We start from the raw sequence: 20,435 nt of genomic DNA, 5'->3' as shown, positions 1-20,435 counted from the left end.
TGTCTCTGGGAAGGGCTCATGCTTGTGATGGGGCCCGTATTCCAGCCCAGGAGGTCCTTCCTCTTGATCAGCACTGGAAACACAGATGGTGGGTGTGTTACAAAACGGACCACATCACTCAGGTATCTCAACCTGATTCTACCTTTGTATGTTACAGGATTTCTCCAGCTCTATCTGTAGTCTTTGTCTCGCTTCAAATAATGATTAAGAAGCTCACAAAATCCTGGATTTTTGTATCCAGCCTTTTTAGAAAAAGATTATTTTTGAGTCTCCAAATTATTCTGGTTATTTGCCTGAGTATGCTATGCTAGAGCTGACCTTTACATATCCTGCACTGATGGACAGAATAACTTACTTTTCTACAGCAGTTATTGTGGTTTCATTTTCTTGAGATCTTCACAGTGTTCCCTCTGGAAACTGACTCTTTCTCTAAAGTTTTCTCTTTGTGCTGGGATAAATTATTCTTTCAGTGATTCTTGCCTGCTGCTGCTTCTGTTTCTGTTAAATTATACCACTCTGTCCTTTCTTCTGAGTTTTCTGGGGCATCTCTGCATCTCTTCAGGATATGGCAACCACTAACAAATCACTTCTTTTTAAGGAAAGATGACAAATCAAAGAAAAGAAAAAAATAAAAAGGACTGACCCACTTCCTGCTTTGCCTGCTGCTGCTTTCCTTTTCATCAAGAGACGAGATGAAATGGGGGTGTGAATGAAACTCCGCAGCTCTTCTTTCCTTACCCTGACTAAGTTGCAACTGTGACTGGCTACTAAGCCAGTGTACATCAGATGTAAATGGGAGTATAAAATTGCTGGGGTTTAGCTCAGTCAGGTTACATCATGTGTAAAGCAAATTCTGTTTGCAGGCAGGAACTGTGTCACTTCATCTTCTACGCAGGGTGGCTAATAAGCTTCAGAGCACAGCGTGTCCTCTCCCCTCTCTGCAAGGGCGCTTGTGCTGCTGTTTGGCGCTGCCTTCCCCTGTGCCCCGCCACAAAGGGCATGTTGGAAAGGCCAGGGAGAGCAGCATTTCCCCTCTGTTTTCTCTTTGCAGTGGGTTTGGAAACCAAGGACAAAAGCACCCCTGTCCTCAGCTTTGCTGGGCCAGCAGATGCCCTGGGCACGGAGCAGAGCCTGCTTCAAACGTGTGGCAACTTTGCTGGTGGCCGCCGGGGCCGTGTGCCTCTGGCCTCCAGCACGAGCCGTCCCCAGCACGTGCCGCCCGTCCCTGCCGGCAGCCACGGGCCCTCGGCCTTCCGTGCTGGAGCAACGGGCCAGCCCCCCGGGCTGCAGGGGTTTCTCGACCGCGCACTTGTGAAGCCTCCTTGTGCATGGGCCTTCGTGTGGTACCAGGCAGAGGAACGCGTGCGCTGCGCTGGAGTCGGGAACGAGCAAGAAAGGTGGTTTTGTCCCTCGACGCTGTTCTCGAATGAGGGACAGTGGTCGTGCACAGATGGGAATTTGACTGAAATGTGCCCCTACTTAGACACACCACATGGGGGGGGACCGATACCCCTGGCTAATCTGTCACATACAGATGACCAGCTCAGGAGTTAACCACTGGGTTTGAAGTATCCAAACTGACCCCCTATTTCAGTGTGGATCCTGCGTAGTATGAGCAGATCATTTACTGCTCCTCCCACTTTCCTCTTTCTCAGGATTAAAAATCAAGAGGGGAATTAGGGCCTTCATCTCATTTATTACTCTCGAGCACTGGCAGATTTTCTTCTGATCTGTTGGCACAAGGTGCATTTATAACATACAGCAGAAGTGAAATTGTAGGGCTCAGAAAAAATGCATGTTTGCTGAATTGAAAGACAGGCTGCAGTCTTGGAGCTGTAGTGTGAGGGAGGCTTTTCGTGCTCCACCTCCTCTTGCAGCTTTAATCTTCTTGCTGTAAGCCAGAGCTGACTGGGCATTTGCTAGTATGGTAGGCAGAATTCTGCTCCTCCACAGAGCTTTTATATTAAAAATTGTCTCCTGGTTTCAGTGGCAGTCCTTCTGCTTTCTTTTGTGCCTCCTTGCCTTTGGAGAGTGTGGATGTAGTCATATGTCTTTATTTAATCAGCTGGATAAGTGCCAGATAGCTCCCAAGGTGAAAAATAAGGTGCTTTTATCCTCCTGGGCATGTTTGTCTGTACTGGAACAATGGTCCTGTCGTGTAATGAGCTGATTCAGCGTGGAGAGAAAAAAATTATATCCCCCTTGTCTGTCAGCCCGGTTATCCTTCTGCACACTGACACGTTCACTGAGCTCAGGCTGGCTCATGCGTAATGGCCTTTATGGGAGGCTCTGAAATAATGGGTTTGGGTTTTATTGTATTCTGCACTCTCATCTGATTCCCCCCCCCCCCCCCCCAAAGGTCATATGAGGAGGGGCTGAACATCCACAGTCTGGTCATGGCTGCAGGGCTCAGATGTATAAGTTTACCCACAGAGTGTTGCTGCTTTGGCCTCACGCAGCAGCTGGCAGCAGCCCTGCTCGGTGTCAGCACGGCTCCCCACGCGAGGAGCTGGGGCCGCGGGCACCGCTGCCAGCGACCCTCCTGCAAAGGGGCTGCTGTCAGCCTTCAGCACCCTCGTGGCAGCTACGCTTTACGTTTAAAATGTGCCAAGATAAAGAAATAGATGGTTGGTTCTGTGCCGATGGGGCTGGCTCCGCTGCGAGGGCCGCGGTGAGAGGACAGGGCTGGCTGCAGAGGCCGGGGGCCAGATCCTGCCTGGCCCCTGCCCCGCTCAGGCCTTCGCAGCAGCCCCCAGGGGAAGGACGAAGGAGAAACTGTGGTGCTCTGGTTTAAAGTGACTCTGCCTGCTTGGCATCTTGGCATTTTCACCACTTTTTTTTTTTTTTTTTTTTTTTTCCCAATTTATCTCCGTTGCTGCAAGGGGAATGGCTTTCCCTGGCTGTATTCAGGGGAACCCCTCTTATTCCTCTCTCTCCTCCACGTTACTTTGAGTCTCTTTCTGCAGTATTTTTCCCTGGCCTCCCCTGTCCCTTTCCTGTCAGAGACTGGAGTGTTTCCCTGAAGCTGGCCAAAAGCTGCTGATGTCTTGGTTAGTGAAAAGTGTGAGATGGTGAAGGAGAGCGAAGTGGGGTCAGCACCCCAGGTCCTCTTGAAGGTTAGGAGTGCCCTGGAAGTCAGACTTAGCATAAATCCTGGGCTAAGCTCTGCTTTTCTTGTGCTTTATCTAGCACATCTAAGGTCTCTGTTATTTTAACAAGAACTAAACCCATGTGGAGTGTTTCTGGATCCATACTGTTTCTCTGGGGCAGAGTTGTGTTTTCTCCTGCACATATTCCTTGCAACAAATTGCTTGGAAAATGAAAGGTTCAGGTGAGTGCCTGCTGCTCCAGCTGTGCTGCTGAAAGTGTGTGGGCCTTTCTGGGGAAAAAACAAAACAAAACAAATAACAACAACAACAAAAACCCCAAGCAAAAAAACACAAACAAACAAACAAACAAAAGTTTCTTTCTGGTGAGAGATGATATATCGCTTAAAAACTCATTATTGTAGTGAAAGAAACACATATATGCTGTGAGTCCTGTTAGGAAAATCCTCTTCCCTATTATATCAATCAGTCTTTAGAATATGAAAGTGCATTAAGTCTCTTAATATGTATTAGTTCATGTTATACACTGTAATGTAATGAGGTAGTGTAATTTTACTGGAAACTGGTATTGTTCATGCTTAAGTAAAACAAGGTAAAGGACATCCTGGCCCCAGAAATAAGGACTTTGCTTCTTGGAAGCCTAAAGCTGCCCATGAAGAAGAAAGGATACCCCTGGACAACTGTGATAATGCCAGCATCCTCACCCTCTAACATGTCTTTGAAACCCTCCCAACATATCTGGTGTCAGAGATAATTAACTATAGCAAGAGTGACTCCAGTGATGCCTGAATCAGTAGACAAGCAACAAGAATGCTGCAAACTATAGTTGCTTTGCAAAGTTTCACTCTGATTAGTAATCGGCAGAGTTGGTGCTAGTGATTAGTCAAATTGTGTTGTACCTGAATGTTTGATAGGTATAGGAACTCTGTGTAAAACCACATTTGGGGTGCCCTAATTTGGCTGGGATGATTTTCGTGACAGTCCTCACCCTTCTTGGGGACTTGAATAGACAGTGATGATGCAGATCGGTGTCTGCAACGCTTCGGTGAGGCCAGTGGCATCCAGAGCCTGCTCTAGCCCCACTGGCCCCAGGCATAAGGTAGCAAACCTCACTGTGGCCAGTTGCATGGTCCCTGCGGGGCTGCATCACCCCAGCCCTGTGGGGCAGTGGCACCCAGGACCTCATGGGTGCTGGGAAACCATCATCTGCTGTGCCACTGCAGATTTCCTATCCAGGCCAGAAAAGCTGTGCCTATGGAGGTTGGCTGGGAGGTGTGCTGGCTCCCAGGGCTGTTTGCAGCTCTCAAAGCCCCCCAGCAGCCGCATGGGCAGAAAAGAGAGCGACGGAGCACTGTGCCAATGTTCTAGCGCTCCCTTTTCTGCCCGTGAGGCTGCTGGGGGGCTTTGAGAGCCATCGGGTGCCTGCTGCTAATCTCACTTTCAGGAGAGGCAGTGAGGAGGAACAGCGCTGATTTATTCCCTTAGACGGAGCCTGAGCTCACCCACCGTTGTTTGTGCAACGTATTGCAATGTGCCCAACCCCTCCTTTACTCGGCGGCGCTGGCTGGAGTACCTGCCGGTCTCCAAACGTCACCAGGCTCCGGTTATAAAGCACAGGCACTAGAGCATCTCCCCAGCTCCATCGCTCCGAGAGGCGCATCTTTGAGAAGCCAGCTGTACGCCAGTGGAAAGATGTTTTATTCAGGTATCCTGACAGAACCGAGTAGAAAAGAAGTGGAGATAAGGGAAGCAGCATCTCTCCGCCAGCAGAGGAGGATGAAGCAGGCAGTTCAGTTTATTCACAAGGATTCTGCAGATCTCCTCCCTTTGGATGGGCTGAAGAAGCTGGGGACTTCAAAAGATACTGTAAGGCTTTATTGTGTTTACTGGAAGGAGACTTAAGAAGCTGCTAGAGCAGTGTCTATGTTTTTGCTTTGTGTCATTTTTGTTAGGAGCAGAAGTTGGTTACTTGTGGAAATTGATTTAAAAAATTAGGCATTTGTATGTAAAAGGAAAGGAGTAGAAATACGATGCTAGTTAGCATTAGGGCTGCTTTTTGCTAGTAGGTGCTTTCAGATACCTGGCACTCAGTTCTAAAAGCTTTTGATTTTTTTTTTTTTTTATATATTTACATGTAAATGAGATACTGTTTTCAGTACAAAAATCTCCTCTGAATCAGAGTAAATCAAAATGGCTTCATATAATACATACATATATACACACACATTCGTCTGTAATGCATATATATGCACAACATATAATCATGAAAGATTTGGTAAAGTGTAGTCACTAGTACTTCAGAATATAAAACTGCCAAGATTCCACTGATAAAAGCTTATGCATATGGTTGTTTGTGGTTTTGGTTTTGTTTTTTAAATTAAGATATATAATTCTAGGTTTTAAATATTTAGATATGCAATGATCCACGTGATCCTGTAGCTGACATACAATATTCTTCATCATCTCCAGGGGTTGGAGAGCATTTCTGCACAAATGGTTGAGCTTTCTCTAGTGGGAAATGACACTTAAATATAAGTGATATAAGGAGCAAAATCTAGAAAATATATCCTACTGAGGAAAACTCCTTTACTTTTTTTTCACAGTTGTCACAAAATTTCTTGTGCCTTGTAACACACAATATTTGCTTTTTTCAATGCTTGATACAGGTTCATTGAAAAAAGTGAATATTTTTCTTTTTAGTGAGGTCCTTTTGTTCTGTCAGAGCTTTCCTGCTCAGCTGGGTTAAGCTTGGCTCTGCCTGGCTCAGATAAGTGGAATGAGTTGTCTGTTCTCTGCAGTGCGCATGGAGGTGATTTTTTTGACATCTCACATGTGTTGCAGTTGTAAGGAGTGAAGCTCCTGCACAGGGAAAGGCTCAGAAGCAGCTTTCCTGGTCAGCATTGTACGGCAGCTCTCCATCAGGGAGCTAAAAAGTGCCTTTCAGAGCATGATGGTGGTGTTATTACTATTATTTGCAGAGCCTAAATAGCATGTCATGGCTCAGCAACCCACAGTGTGTGGGGCTAAGACCCTGATGACAGGGGTTTCTGCTCTGCCCAGGCAAGAGACAACAGGTAGCAGGAGCCAGGGGCACTGAGCACCGACGTCCTTGTCCCCATAGCAGCGAGGACCATGTGTGCTCTGGGGAAGAGCACGGGGCTCCTCACCATGGCCCTGGTTACAGAAATGTCATCCAAGGTTTCCTCCCTGCTCCAGCGACTGGTCCAGCTGAGCCATGACTGCAGCATCACCCCTGCTGCACCCACGGCCCCTGCGAGGAGGGTCTGTGTGTGGGGGGCTCTCTCCAGGGTTGTGCTGAAGCCCTGGGGAGGTCCACAGCTCCTGATCGCCTCCAAGGACAAAAAGGAGGTGTGGCGTGGCAGAAGCGCGCTGCCTGTCCCGGCTACCCTGGCTGTGGTGGGTGTCCGGCCAGGGATGGGGTGAGAACTGAGCTGGTATGGGCTACCCCACTGCAAAACCACCTTGTCCCCATGCCACACTGGGGGTTGATCAAGATCATGCATCTCTGAGACTGGAGAAGCACAAAGACCATCTGAAATGTGGGACCCCACCTTGGCATGGCCCCAAACTGAGAGGTTGAGGTCCAGAGGGGTTGATGTGCATGGTCAAGATGCACAGGGTGTTTGCATGCTTTTCTTGTGAATAACTGCACACCTCCGAACAGAGCAGCATATTTTCATGTCTAAAGCTGTGCAAAAGCTGTGGTGATGTGGGCGTAAGGGCTTTTGACGTGACTGGCGTTACTAATGCAGGGTTTCCCGCAGGGGTTTTCCAGCAGGCTCAGCAGGAAAAGAGAGCAGGTAATAGCTCTCCAGAGACAGGGATAGATCATAAGGAGAGACCCTATCTGTCAGGGTGATAGCTGGCAGTGACCACTCTGATTTTGGGGAGAAATCCCTTTCCTTTTGGCTGCAGTGCAGGGGGTGCTACGTCCAGCGAGGTGGCAGCAGATCAGCAGGGTGGGTGTGCTGGCGTTCCCCAGCTTGTTTGCCATTACTCAGTCCCTGAAGCATCTCTCCTGGTGATGCCCCATATGGGCAGGTTTGATAAATATTTGTCCAACATTTTTCAGTGTATTGTTCTGTGTTGGGCCAAACTCTTCTAGCTCCTCGCTCCCTTTAAATATTCCACTTGGTTTGCCTAGTATAAGACCAAACTATAGCATAGCATATATTGGATTAGGCAAATGTAGGGCTGCATATATAGGGCAGAAATTGTCTTGTTTTGATGCCTCACTATTAGCCTCCTCCCCTGAAGCCCAGTAAATTGGCACGAGATGGTCATTAGCTGGGATTTGGACTTCCCGACACGGTAACCATGACCCACTGCCTGGCTTGGGCAGGGCGAGCTGGCCGGTGGCAGCTTCTCCTTGTGCTGATGCTTTGCCCTCGCCCTGAGAGCTGCCAGACTTGTTCAGAGGGCCTGTGCCTGAAACAGTCCTGTGTTGCTTTACAAGATGGGAAACAAAGTTATAAATAGTAAAAAACAAACACACAAAGCATATCCCCCTCCCCAAATGCCCTCAGAGCCCCCCCTGGGTGCCTGGGTCCTCGGCACAGCTCTGGGTGCCCCAGCGGCCCCCTCCCCTGCTCCTGTAGCGGGTGCAATATTGCAGTTAATTGCAGTGTGTTCCGTTTTCCCCACTTTCCCACTGTGTGCTTCCCAGAGTTTCTTGTGTCTTGCTTAAAATACTAAAAAACTTTGATGTTACGTGCACTGTCATGGTCAGAGACCTGGGCACTGCCTGCAGGAGAGCAGGGGGCATCTCTTGTCCCACCTCACCCCCCTGAAAGAGGGGCTGAGAGAACATGAGCACGAGCTGCTGGTAGAAGAGGTGAATTTGGATGAAGGACAGGAAGAAGAGAAATTGGTTATTTTTTGGGATGAGCTCTGTTGGCATGTTAAAACTCCTTTTTTTCTACTGTCTAGGAACAGAAGAGAGGGCAAATGTCCCAAGATCGGTTTGAGGAGGAGAGCTGGCATCTTCCCTGACTTTCATCTCCACCTGAGTGAAAATGTTGTCGATGGGTCTTGTTATCCCCAGATCTAGAAGCCAAAATAGTGGGGAACCTGCCAGAGAGATGGATGCTGCAAACTGCAGCAATGTGCTTGCTTATAAATTAGAGAGGAACAAAGCTGGACAGAATTATTTGTGGTTTTGACAGATAGTGGTAAATAGGTTCAGCAATAGCTGGTGTCTTCACTCCTTTTAGGTTTCTACTGTGACTTTTTAAAGGGATTATAGGCTTTTGGAAACTCTCAGGGATGGAAAGGGAGATATCTTATGAAAAAAATCCTGGTTTGTTTTTATATTGTGCTAAATGATAGTAGGAAATAATCTTTTTTGCACTTGCAGAAGGGTATGTAACACTTTATTTTTTTATAAAATTGTTAACAGTTTTGTGCAATGCATAGGAAGACAATACCAGATAATCTGAGTTACTCCAAACACTAATCCCACGCTGGAGGGGGAACACAGCTGCCTTCCCCATCGCTGTCACAGGGAGGTTTTCCTCCTCTCCCTCCCTCCCAGACATGATCTACTTGCAGTTTTCAGCAAAATGTGCATTTGCAAATGTGCCCCGGCACATCATCTCTTTACCAAGTACATATCCATCACTTGAGTCCTCTCTGTGACTAACATCCCTTACTCTGTTGCACACGAGAGTCAAGGGAAGTACAAGTTAAAGCAAACTAATTAATAGCCTGAGACAGGATGATGCTGCAGGGAACTTTTTCAACCCCCCCTCTTGCTAGATTATTTCTGTATTGGAGCACAGCGTGCGCAACATTTGTACCCCCAAAGGCAGGATTCACGGTGCTTTCGGAATAGCAAGGGTCAACAAAAGACAGTTCCATTTGTGGTGGCAACTCATGTTCACCGAGTGCTGGATTTTTTCCTTTCAGTGATGGATATCATATAGGATTGATAAAACCAGGGCCTGAGAAAACCCACAGATGTAACTGGTTAACGATCCTATAGGAGAACTTGTAGTAAAAAAAAATTTAGGTTTAAATCAAGGGTAGATGACAGTTAAAATAGCAATGATGAGTATGCTGATGACTAGTTCTCCAGCCTGTTCTTTCAAAGGTATTTGGCAACGTGATTGGATCCAGGCAGATCAGAAGAGCACCCAGGCTGTCCTGCATTCCTGGATGATGCCATTCAGAAATTTCTCTCAGTCCTAGCTGAGCAGGGCTGGGCATGAGGAGGTGACCACTGTGTGACAGGCTGCTTCTGGCCAGCTGGGAACTTCACCCATTTAGTTCTCCAGTCCCCTATCACCTCATTTGTTTTTTTTAATGATGTGAAGAATTAGTCCTCCAGACGTGTGTCTGAATTGCAGGCAAACATAAAGGGTAAGAAGGATGAGCCATCCACTGTCAGCAGACCCTGGTTTGCATTTTTGCTTGGATGAGGAGCCTTGGAGGTGATCACAGTGCTGCCTGTGCACCTACAGCTTCTGCCTCACGTAAGGGAGCCCTCGCTTCCAAATTGATTTGACTGTCCCTCAGCACAGGGTTCATTACTAGTGGAGCCAGTCTACCTGCCTTTAATCTGTTTAAGTAATACTAGTTTCTGCGGCTCAGTCTCACTGGGAAGGTGGCGGTCACCGGAGCAGTGCTGGCACTTCATTACTTTCTGTGCATGAAGGAGGCAGTGCAAAGTTGGATCTGATTTTTCCCTGTCGCTGGGAGTGCAGCTATGTTACTGCCTTTACACAGGGCATGCTCTCTATCGTGCTAGTCAGATATAGCACCTGCAATTGAAAATGGTCATGAAATTTTATTTCTTTTCAAGTTACAGGCTCTATGCAGAAGTGAGAGCAGTGCAAATTGGGGAAAAAAGATTTACATGTCCCGGTGACCACTGGTGTTGGCTGCATCTACCCAATCTCATCAGTCAGGTCCAGTTTAACTGCCTGTGTTACTCCTGCAGCAGGATCTGAAGCACTAACGTGGTTGCAGTTATTTTAGGATGATGCCAAGCTGCATTAGCCTTTTGTAAGTGTTGTTATTTAACATGCCGCACAGATTATTTTAAAGACGAGGTGCTGCACACGAGGGTGCACGCTGGCCATCTCAGGGAACCACGGCCTGAGGTTTGCAAAGTTATCCTGAGCCCACTGAAATTTCCTCAGGATGAGGAAGTTTTCTGGTTTAGATGTCTCTGCAGACACACAAGCATATTTAATATGGATGCAAAAATTCAGGAATAAGCCAGTAGGAAAGTCTCACTGTGGACAAATTAAAATCAGAAGGAAAGGGCAGTAACGGAGGGGGGGGATTAGCTGGGCAGAGAAATGAGCAGATAATCAAGCAGAGTAATTTCACCTCCAGCAGAGTATGTGCATCCACCCATAATGAACATTAAACATAAAAAGTCTTTTGGGAAAGCAGTTGGATGAGATTTTGTGAGGCAACACGCTTCTTGCAGAGCAAATGGAAATGACAGAGAAAGCAAAAAGCCACCATACGAAGTGTTGGGGGTTCCCAAGAGAATACCTGCCCTCAGACAGTCTTGCCTCTTCCCCCCTTCTCCTTTCCCCCTGTGGCGTGGCAGCCAGGGTTGGTCCCATTTATTCACCCTTAGCTGCTAAATACAAATGAGGAGGGAAGAGAGACACAGGGCAATTTTAGACCAAGTTCTGATCTAAAGGTCAGACCAGGTCTAACAATAGATACCATCTGTAGCACTCTTCTTGCAGTTGTTCCTTGTTCACTCGCACCTGCAAGAGCCAAGGCACAAATACCCACATCAGCTTCTTAAATTCTGGGTCGATACCAGCAAAGAGCATTGCCACAGGTGAAGGCAGGACACAGGTATTTCCTATGCCAGCAATGCCCGTGCTCAATGAAAGCATCTGTGTTCATTCAGTAAGTCCGTACCTTTTTCATACTTAGGTGGTGCATGTCAGCGGAAAGGTCATTTGTTATCTCTTAATTTTTTACATTGCTGCAGAATTACCAATATCCTTATCAACCGATGAAGGCAATTATGGCTGAAACACCAGTTTGGAAAAGCCTGACTTGTTATGATTCCTACATAAAATCGAATCTTGAAATTGAGTTTGGAAAAAGAAAGGCATCCCTCCAAATTCTGGTTAATATTTTGAGAGGATTATTCCCTTGCCAATATAAAGTAGTTCTCTTTAGTGGAAGCCAGATAAGGTAGAGATGGCAGGAGAGCAAACAGATGTAGGCTAGGAAGAGTACATGTAGTCTGGGAATCGGAGAGAGTGAGACTTTAGGGCATCCCTCCCACGAGAGCAGCACTGCCTATGGGCACCACAAGCAGGCTGGCAATGCAGGTCACTTCATGGCTCTCCTCTGACTTCACTTTGCTCTTCTGTGTGTGTTTTCTTAAAGCAACCACATAATATCCTGCAGAAACGCCTGATGGAGACAAATTTATCAAAATTACGAAGCAGCCGAGGCAGCTGGACTCCGAAGAGTGATATCTCAGCACAGACCAACAAGCTGAATCAAACGAAACTGGGCAGCTCAGGGAAAATGGAGGATGAGGAGCTTATAGTGGTGAGCTGCCAGGTAATAATCCCTCCCCAGCCTTCTGGGTTTTTTTCCCTAAATTTTATTTCTGACAGCCTCAAGTTATGCTCTTTTTCTCCATGTTTCCCAGTTAGGGTTGCACTCCACTGGGGCCGTCACAGCTGTGGGGATGCTCTCCCTCTGCAGCTCAGGACCCAGAATTTATCCACCTAGGTATCACAGAGAAAACTGATCTGGTGGATGTCTTCCAGTGGGACATTGGGGTGGGGGAAGCAGCCAGGCTGGGGCAGCACGCTGAAACGCTGAGGAGTAATTATCTGTGGCGAATCCCTGTGCTCAGTCTATTTGTTTTCCTCAAGTGCCATCACTCTTTTCTTTCCCCAAGAGTAATTTCACGTCTCTTCTTACCCCCACACTATTTTGTATTTCCTGCTCTCCACAATATCCCCTCCTGCCTGGGGATGCCCCTTCTGCTCCCTACTGAGGCAAATGCAGGGAAAGGGCTCAGGGCTCAACACCACGTTGTTTAGTAGCACCATATTAAAAGCAGCTCCAGCACCAGCTCTTGGGCGCCTGTGCGGATGAGATGATACCCTGCGGGCACTGAGTGTGCAGTGGAGCAGGGATGGGCTGGTGTGAGATGTTGGTATTCTGGCGGGAACCAGTGTGTGCAGAGTGGAGACCCGAGACACTCTGCACTCATCCCGCATCCCACGCATTGTCTCCTGTCTCTGCTTGCTCTTGCAGTGTGCAGGGAAGGAGCTGAAGGCCGTGGTGGACACCGGCTCGCAGCACAACCTCATGTCATCTGCCTGCCTGGACAGGCTAGGGTAAATATCCAGCTGGATTTCTGTTTTGTGGGAATTCGTGGCACCTGGCAGCACAGACAGTGCTCCCAGGGCTGGGGCTTCGCTCACACCAGTGATGGCCAGTCTGGGAGGGAGTGCTTTGGGCTGAGCCTCCCGTTACAACCAAATCCTGGCTCATTCTTAAATGTCCTTGCAGGGAGCTGAAATAGAAAGCCACTTGTATCAACCTATTCACCTCTGAGTAAATCTCTTCAGAGGGTTGGATGCATTTGTATTTTTTCAGTGTTTGCCTGTCATTCAGTGCCTTGTGAAATAGCTGAACCCTGCCATGCCCCCAAACTTCTGTGTCCCCGGGGCGGGTGTGGGGCTGGGTCAGCAGCAGGGATCTGGTGACTGCAGCACTGCTGACCCTGGCACCGGGTGTAAAGCAGCTATGTGGTTGTGTACATGCCTGTGCTTGGAATTTGGTGTTTGATGCCACTCCCAATAACAAATTTTTCCCAGTTGAATGGAAAGGGGATGTATTTACGTAGTGTTACAGAGCTGACTGCCAGCCATTTGCAGCAAAACTCCAGCTGATCTCTGAGGAGTGGGATCGGGCATCAGCTCACAGGGTATCAGGCAGATCTTGGAACTTTATTCCCACGGTGTCACTGCTTTTCATTGCTGACTTGCAGTGATTCATGGCCATGAATGAATGGTGCCAGTTTTCTGTCCAGACATTAATTACTTTGCACAAAAGTGTTTACTGGCTGGAAGGTGGCTGTGCTTACTACAGATTTGTCACAGATTGTGGAGTGGCTCAGCCTAGCTTATGGATATTAAGAGTCCATTTGGGGGGTCTCATCTTGCAAGATGCTGTATTGACTGCTCAACACATCTGAGTTGTACAGCGATGCTCTGTGACAGTTCATCTGCTCTCTGCATAACTCATGAGCATCCTGGGTAGTTTTTGCAGCACCAGTCTGCTTCCACAGTCCTGCCCTTCAAAGAGTGATTAAGAAACAGGTTAAAGCCAGTTTCTGCTCTCAGGTGATGGGGATTCCATCCTCATTTGAGCAAGACCACCTTTGCAGCTATCAGCTGGACAGCTGCAGTTAAAAGGCCCATGTCTCCCCACGGTGTTACTCATCAGCAATGAGTGAGCTTTGGTTCCTGCCGGGTGGGACCCCATGGACAGTGGGGCATGCAGGAGCCACGCTGCCTTGCAGGCAGCTCCCTGTAGCTCCTTTGCTGTTCGCGTTTGCAGGGACAGAAGCTAAAGACAGGTCAACAAAATGGGTTAAAACCAGGGCTTTGATGCCTGGCTCGCTCTGCTGTCGCTGTGGTAGGTCCCGTGCAACAACAGGCACCGCTCCAGGACGTTTTACTTCAAAGCAGTCCAGCGTGTGTGGCAATGATAGAACATGAATTTTGTTTAAATCCAGCACTGGAAAGCAGCAGGGAAGAGCTGTGCTAGGCGATTTTGCTCTTGTTCGTGCCAGAGCAGGAGGGGCCCTGCAGTGAGTTTTGCTGGGTGCTGCTGCCCACAGTTGAGGCTCAGCAGCTCTGGGGACGGGCCCCACTGCTGAGGTCTCTGGAGACTCAGCATCTAAAAGCAGTGTGTGTGCCCAAGGCACAAGCTGAATTCCTGCCTCCTCTTTTAAAAATCTTTTTGTATCTTGTCATGGTGCCATTTGAGCGCTTCCCCTGGCCTCTGAGGAATGTGATGGGGTCAGCTTGCAGGTTGCCACATCCTTAGAAATCCCCTGTGGAGGTGTAGGTGCAGCCATTACTTGAGCAGCTCTGGTCACTGTGCACTGCTCAGGACTTTCTGCTTTCAAACCCAGCTCCAAGATGTGTCACTGCACCATGCGTCCGTGGTTCTCCTTGCCTCGCTGCAGTTTCCTGGACAGCTTTCAGCCATACATTGCCCACATGCTATCCATCCATCCTTGGGTCGGTGTCAGTTGTGATAAAGTGCTTCCTTGAAGGTGGCTGTAGTCTGTCCCCCCCCGCAGCCCCTCTGCAGCCCTGGTCATGCCTGGGAAGACCATCTGGGTCAGCAGGTGCTGGAGTGAGGAGCCATCTCCAGCTGTATCTCAGCTCTGTTCCGCCCTGGCTCCAGCACTGTGGCCTGTGCCCTGTGGTGGGGACAAATTGGGGGAAACAAAGACCACAGCCAAAGACCACATCTTCCCTTGAGTGGATAGAGAAGCCATGGGAGTTTTCTGCACCCAAAAAAGCTCCTCCAACCTGTCTCAGGACAGAGTAAAGCCATCTCAGGGTCCAGTTGCTCATAATCTTCTTGATACGTTCTCACTGCTTTTTAAGGCAGTCTCTAAGGGAAACGGCAGAGGGGATCCAGCTCCTTCTTTCTGCTACCTCTCCTGATCCTTGTACCTGTGCTAAATGGTGTGGGCAATCCCCACCTCAGTCCTGGGGCCTCTGCCTGTGTCGGGGACTGGTCACCCCCCAGGATCCATGAACAGACACACACATACGGACTGCTGGAGTGCAGCTCTGCAGAGAGGTACCTCAAATAGCTGTAAAGCGATATAGCTTTTATTCAGAGGGAGAGATCAGCGCCTCAAACTGCCTTTCCTTTAAATTCTCATTCAGTTTAAAACAGAAACAGAAGGTAAATAATTAATCAGTGTTGTCACTCTCATTCATGGGGCATAGATATAAGAAATGACTGTACCTTAGATATCCCTGACACCCTTTTTTCCTTTTTCTCAGGCTGAATGTGACTGATCTGTCCCCATTTCCTCTGAATAAACCCAGCAGCAGCACCTGCTAACAAGCATGGATTGGGCACGCTGCCCCGGCTGTGAGGCGTGGGAACACGGTGCTGGCGGCTCCACTGGTGGGAGCTGGAGTGGAGTATCCCTTCCTTACACCCACGCTGCATTAGCAGCAACTGTAGATCAGCAGCTTCCCCAAGTCTTGAGGAAATGTAGGAAAAAATTATTTGGGTAAAAAGCAAAATCCAGTAAGGATCTCTGCTTGTGGCAAGGGCTGATGCAGCCCCAGGGCTGCACTGTGGGTTGTGCTAAGGTCTGACGTGGGTGTGGGCTGCTGGCTGTATGTAGAGCATCACAGAAAAGCCACCGAGAAAGCAGCTTTCCAATGACAGCAGGGTAATATGAGCAAACTAAGAGGACTTCAGGTGTAAGTAAGGTGTAAGGCAACACTGTTTGCTCCTTGCTGGACCAGCTGAACCGTGGCCGTTTCATGTCAGAAGTGTTTTCAATGCACAGGTTAAAGGAGCATCTCAAAGCACTCCCTGGTGACGACGAGATGGTTTCATTGCCGTACAAGGTGAGGGCCATCGGCCAGATCGAGTGCCTCGCCCTCACGGTGGGAGCGGTCCCCGTGGAGTGCGCTGCCCTCGTCGTGGGTGAGTGTGTGGGTCCTCCTCTGGTCCCCCGGGTACGCACGGGGGCTCTACTCCCTCTCACCCCAGCGGGGAAAATGAAGCTTCAGAAATACATTAAAACTAAAATAGAAATATTGCTTTTCTGCAACAAAAGACCCTGTTTGGCCCTTCAGACGGCGGGGGGAGGGAGGATGTGTTCAGCAGGGCTGTGCTGGCGGCACCAGGCTCGCACCCTGCCGAGCCGACGGAGCGGTCACCGTGTATCCCTGCAGACGTATCTGCCTGCCCTTGTTTGATCACGTTCTCCTCTGGAGTAACTCAGTCCCTTTATAAACAGGGCTTTATTCAGCAGACCTGCCATGAAGGAAGGATGGAGTCACTGACAAAAAACACGGGAGAACATTTTGCACGTATAAATCTGAATGTTCCTATTTTTCAGAAGGCAATGAGAAACCCTTCTCCTTTGGGCTGCAGACACTGAAATCTCTGAAGGTAGGGGTTTTGCAGCAGGGCAGGGCTTTTACCCTTGCTGTGGGAGCTGGGACAACTGTGAATCACAGTTTTCCCTCTTACCTAAAGGCATTTATTTTCTACAGTGTGTCATAAACATGGAGAAGCACCATCTCGTTCTGGGGAAGACGGACAGGGAAGAAATTCCGTTTGTGGGTAGCAGCAGTGCTGCGGTGGGAGAGCAGTAAGTCGGCAGGGGAGGTGGGCTGTGTGTGCACCGCGGAGCCCGACGGCAGAGCCCCCAGCACGGCCATGCAGGAGCCCCCAGAGCCTTGCTGCAGTGAGCGAGAGCTCACCAGCAGCAGCAGAAATGGTTTTCATCAGCTCATTCAGTTTTGGGACATAGTCCCTGGCTTTTTCAGCAGCCTTTTTAAGCTTGTGATGCTTTTTTTTCCAGTAAGCATTGTACAGCAAAGAGCGTGTCTGAAAAGACACGCACAGGGAAACACCTTAAGAAATGTACTTTTTGGAGGTCACTAGGAAGACTCCTTGAGTGCTGCTTTGAGAGTGTTCCCAAACAAATCTTTTTCTATAAAATATTTATGAAGCAAGGCACATAAACCCACATGAATGTTTTGCAAAGTGCAGGAGAGAGAGATTCTGCCTGGAGATAACGGTGTTCTGTCACTTCTCCCCATATTGCCCCAGCTGCCCTCCTGCCAGCTGCTCCCAATGTCCCAGACTTTTTCAGCCTTATCTCCCTATAGAAAGAGAAATGTACTGTCTGCTCTGGTCCCTCCTGACCCGCTGGCTCTGCAGGCAGGCAGGCAGCAGGCAGGACAATCCCCCCCTTTCCAGGCGCTGCCCGGGGCTCCTCCGCACTGAGCACTGTGAAAAAGAGACGTACCACTGGCTCCTGCCCCTGACTTCTGCAGCTGGCAGGCACCGAGTGCCTGAGAGGGGGATTTGCTCTTATGTGCTTCTCTGGCTTTGCAGGCAGAGCTTGTGGTTGCTCAGCGATGAGCTCTGCAGACACAGCCATCTAAAAAAAATTTGCTTACTGCATGAGAATCTTTGGCGAATGATGGAGGGCAGCACCTTCTTTAGCTGCCTGTCATGACCAGCCACAGTCATTTTGGATGTCCTGCAGCCCCTGGGCGGGATCAGGGAAGGAGCGGGCCTTCCTCAGCTAATTGTGTTTATGGTCCTTGGGGAGTACACGAGGGATGTTCACACTAGTGCAGGGAGTCAGGACGGGAGCGCATGTGCATCTGCCGTGAGCCCAGGGCACCCACCGGCCACGGGCCCAGGGCACCCACCGGCCACGGGTCCAGCTGGTGTGCGAGCCCAGGGAGTGCCTGGTCCTGGATGTCTGCTGTGTCTCCTCTGAAATAAGGATGCGAGAGGCATAACGTAGTTCTGCCATCACTGCAGGGATGAATTATTTCTTGGTACTGCTTTCAAGGCCAAATCTTTCTGCTGTTTTTTGTTTTTTTTTTTTTTCTTTTAATGAAAACCGCTTATTTTATTGAATGTCTTTTTTTTTTTCTTCCTGTTTCAGCAGTTTGGAGGCATAAAGAGAAATTGAAACACCGTCCCCACACAACAGCTTGACATCAAAGAGATCCTGTGCAGCTGTTCCAGATGAAACAGCAGCGTGCTGCTTTGAAAACATTTATACTAGGCTACAGCTTGAGTAGAGCTACATGAAATCCTGTTCAGTAGCCAGTAATTTAGAGTTATTGTCATGTTTATCTATGGGTTTTGAGAAACAAATGTGTGCTTATTTTCTGGACTTTTCTATATAGTGTGCTCTTTATTACAAACAGTTGGGAAAACCTAATGAAGTTCTGATGAGAAAAATACTTTTTATAGTGGCCTCATATGAGTAATTGTATTTAATTGTGATTAGAGGCTATCAGAATGAAATTTTTATTAATGATTTTTCCAGGGGCTAAGCATTTATATTCACTTAATTGGTACTGTCACATTCAAATGGCCATTACCAGGAAGTTACTCAGAGTAAAATAGCACTGCTAATACCACCTAGGAGTTATAGCTCATCCTCTTAGCGTAGTATCGTTGCCATGTAATTAGGGATACAACTGCTGGCTTGATGAGAAAGAGCAATTATATAATTATTAATGGGTTATAAGCTTCTCCACAGTGGCGTGGTGGAAGCACAGGTTTGGGAGGGCTCCTGGGGTGATTTCCTGCAGCCCCCAGCTCGCTGTGGGGTTGGTGCTAGCACAGGGGCTCAAAACCCCCCCGAGGAGGGATCCTCTGGGCAGGTCTTGGCTGCCTGCCTAGTGGGAGTAGTCAGGAAAATGAATCATTTTATTGAGCCAAAAAGCAACAAACAAGCACAAAAGTATGTTGTCCGGAAAGCAGCAGGTACAGAGCCTCCTGGGTGTATCAGGAACCAAACGGCCCCGTCACGCCCTCGGTTCCCCGCTGCCTCTGCCCGCCCGCCCAGCTCCCAGCCTGAAGCACCAGCAGCACCCGGGCTGCGCGCTGCTGTGGGTTATCCACTCCAGGTGGACTTCAGTGTCGCTGCCAGAAATGCCATATTTTTTATATTTATTTACAGATCGCCTGGGATCTTACGTACTAGACTAACCTCGATCACCCTCAGGGCAGGTGGGAGTTTTCACCAGGACAAACATTTCATTCGGTGTTACAGCAGGGTTGCTAATTCACATACTGCTCGCTTGCAGATCAGAACAAATGTACAGTATTGCTTGGGGGAGCCTGGCCTTGTACAAAAGCAGCTTTCTAGATTTTTTTAAAAGCTAATGGGAATTAATTACTGTCATCTCCTGAAGAGGCATCTTTACAATTCAGAATAATATCCTTGTGATGTTGTGCATCTGGCCCACAAGTCAGGCTCCTGCCAGCTTTAGCCAGTCTCTGCCCAGTAATGCCATCTCATGCCTGCCATGACATCTAAGCTGGAGCTTTATCTCCTGCAGTGGGTTCGAACCTCTTTTCAATATTGGGTATGACTAGCAAATCTGAACTCTCTGTATTTTGAGCTATTTTATATTTTGGTGATAAGTTTCAGTGCTTTCTCTACATACAGTATTTTATATAACACAGCTATATATATATTTACAGGGTTGGGCCACCCAGGTTGGTCCCACCAATGTGTTGTAGAAATATTTCACTGAATATTAAATATATTTGATTATTTTTTATGCTATAAGTTTGGTATTTTGGTACTTCTTTCTTTCTGTGCTTATTACTGTGCTAAATGTAAAATTAAATCTAAATAAAGTTACACTTATTGATGTTTATTTGCTTGTACCCTGGATGTGCTGGTTATTTGTTTTCAGTGCACTTCTCTGTTGAGAACAGGAGTTCATTCCACTCCTTACCCTGGCAGGGCTCCACAGTGCTTTTGTGCTTCTGTTGGGAATTGCTGTTGGACCGTACAGAGCGCGGAAGCTCTAAATGACACATGGCACTTGTAGTAAAACATGAGCATTTGAAATCCCAGCCTTTTGTTGCTATGCATGACCCTCCCAAAGGAGGTGTGAGATCCTGCTTGTAGTTCTACCCTTCAGAGAGCTGAGTTTGTTTCTGCTGTGTTGGGCTAGCTCGCCTGGGCGATGCCAGCCAGGGCAGGTGAATACAAGGGCGACTTTGTAAACTTTTTGAAGCTATGAAAAGAAAGTGGCCCGAAGCAAAAGACAGGTAAGGCATGTGTGCAGTAGCTAGGTGACCACAAACAGAAGAGCAGAAGCCTGAGATCCGGGTCTTCCCCAAAGCTTTGAATGTGGATTTAGGGGCCTGCTGTCTCTGCCTGTTTAGATTTTAGGCTGCTTCAGCAGTAGCTGATCTCTCTCTTACCAATGAGAAATTATCCTTTTACCCACTCAAAGTCCCACATCAAAAATCTTTGGTGGAGCAGCAATACTTCAAGCTCAGTAAAAGTGGCTCTCCTCAGCACTGGGCTGCCTTCCTCTGAGCGCAGAAAGAAACCAGACTCCAGTACTAAAGCGGAGAAAAAATGAGGAGGATAAATGTACAGGCAAAAATAACTTCTTGTGCTTCCTGGACCTGCTACAGGTTTCTAGACTTACTTAGATGATTCCTGATGCTAGAGAGCAGAGTCTTAGTACATGCAAATGAAAAATCAGTGGGCAAAATTTCATCCCTTCTGTGCAGAGCAGG

At 48.2% G+C, this 20,435-nt stretch overlaps 1 protein-coding gene across 3 annotated transcripts; it reads left to right on the top strand.

Annotated features, from left to right (window-relative positions):
• Positions 1-4,512: 4,512 nt before the first annotated feature.
• Positions 4,513-19,565, top strand: NRIP3 (nuclear receptor interacting protein 3). 3 transcript variants are annotated; one of them, XM_009964759.3, is made up of 7 exons: positions 4,514-4,973; positions 11,499-11,678; positions 12,387-12,469; positions 15,691-15,830; positions 16,249-16,301; positions 16,406-16,503; positions 17,824-19,565. In XM_009964759.3, the coding sequence occupies exons 1-7, from the start codon at positions 4,800-4,802 to the stop codon at positions 17,834-17,836; spliced, it is 741 nt and encodes a 246-aa protein (XP_009963061.3). In that variant the 5' UTR covers positions 4,514-4,799; the 3' UTR covers positions 17,837-19,565. The 3 variants fall into 3 exon arrangements, with proteins under 3 accessions (XP_032862834.2, XP_009963061.3, XP_032862835.2); XM_033006944.2 differs by having other exon boundaries at positions 4,515-4,973; positions 17,821-19,565; XM_033006943.2 differs by lacking the exons at positions 16,249-16,301; positions 16,406-16,503 and having other exon boundaries at positions 4,513-4,973.
• The last annotated feature ends 870 nt before the right edge of the window (positions 19,566-20,435 follow it).

The sequence above is a fragment of the Tyto alba genome, unplaced genomic scaffold (assembly GCF_018691265.1).
Source record: "Tyto alba isolate M040663 unplaced genomic scaffold, T.alba_DEE_v4.0 Super-Scaffold_8, whole genome shotgun sequence".
Taxonomy (NCBI): Eukaryota; Metazoa; Chordata; class Aves; order Strigiformes; family Tytonidae; genus Tyto; species Tyto alba.
The sequence above is the reverse complement of the archived record's forward strand: the minus strand, read 5'-3'. Positions and strand labels throughout refer to the sequence as shown.

Coding starts and splice junctions, on each gene's coding strand:
- NRIP3 (XM_033006944.2), top strand. CDS start 4,800: ATGTTTTATTCAGGTATCCTGACAGAACCGAGTAGAAAAGAAGTGGAG. Junction 4,974..11,498: donor TGGGGACTTCAAAAGATACT/GTAAGGCTTTAT, acceptor GTTTTCTTAAAG/CAACCACATAATATCCTGCA. Junction 11,679..12,386: donor TTATAGTGGTGAGCTGCCAG/GTAATAATCCCT, acceptor TTGCTCTTGCAG/TGTGCAGGGAAGGAGCTGAA.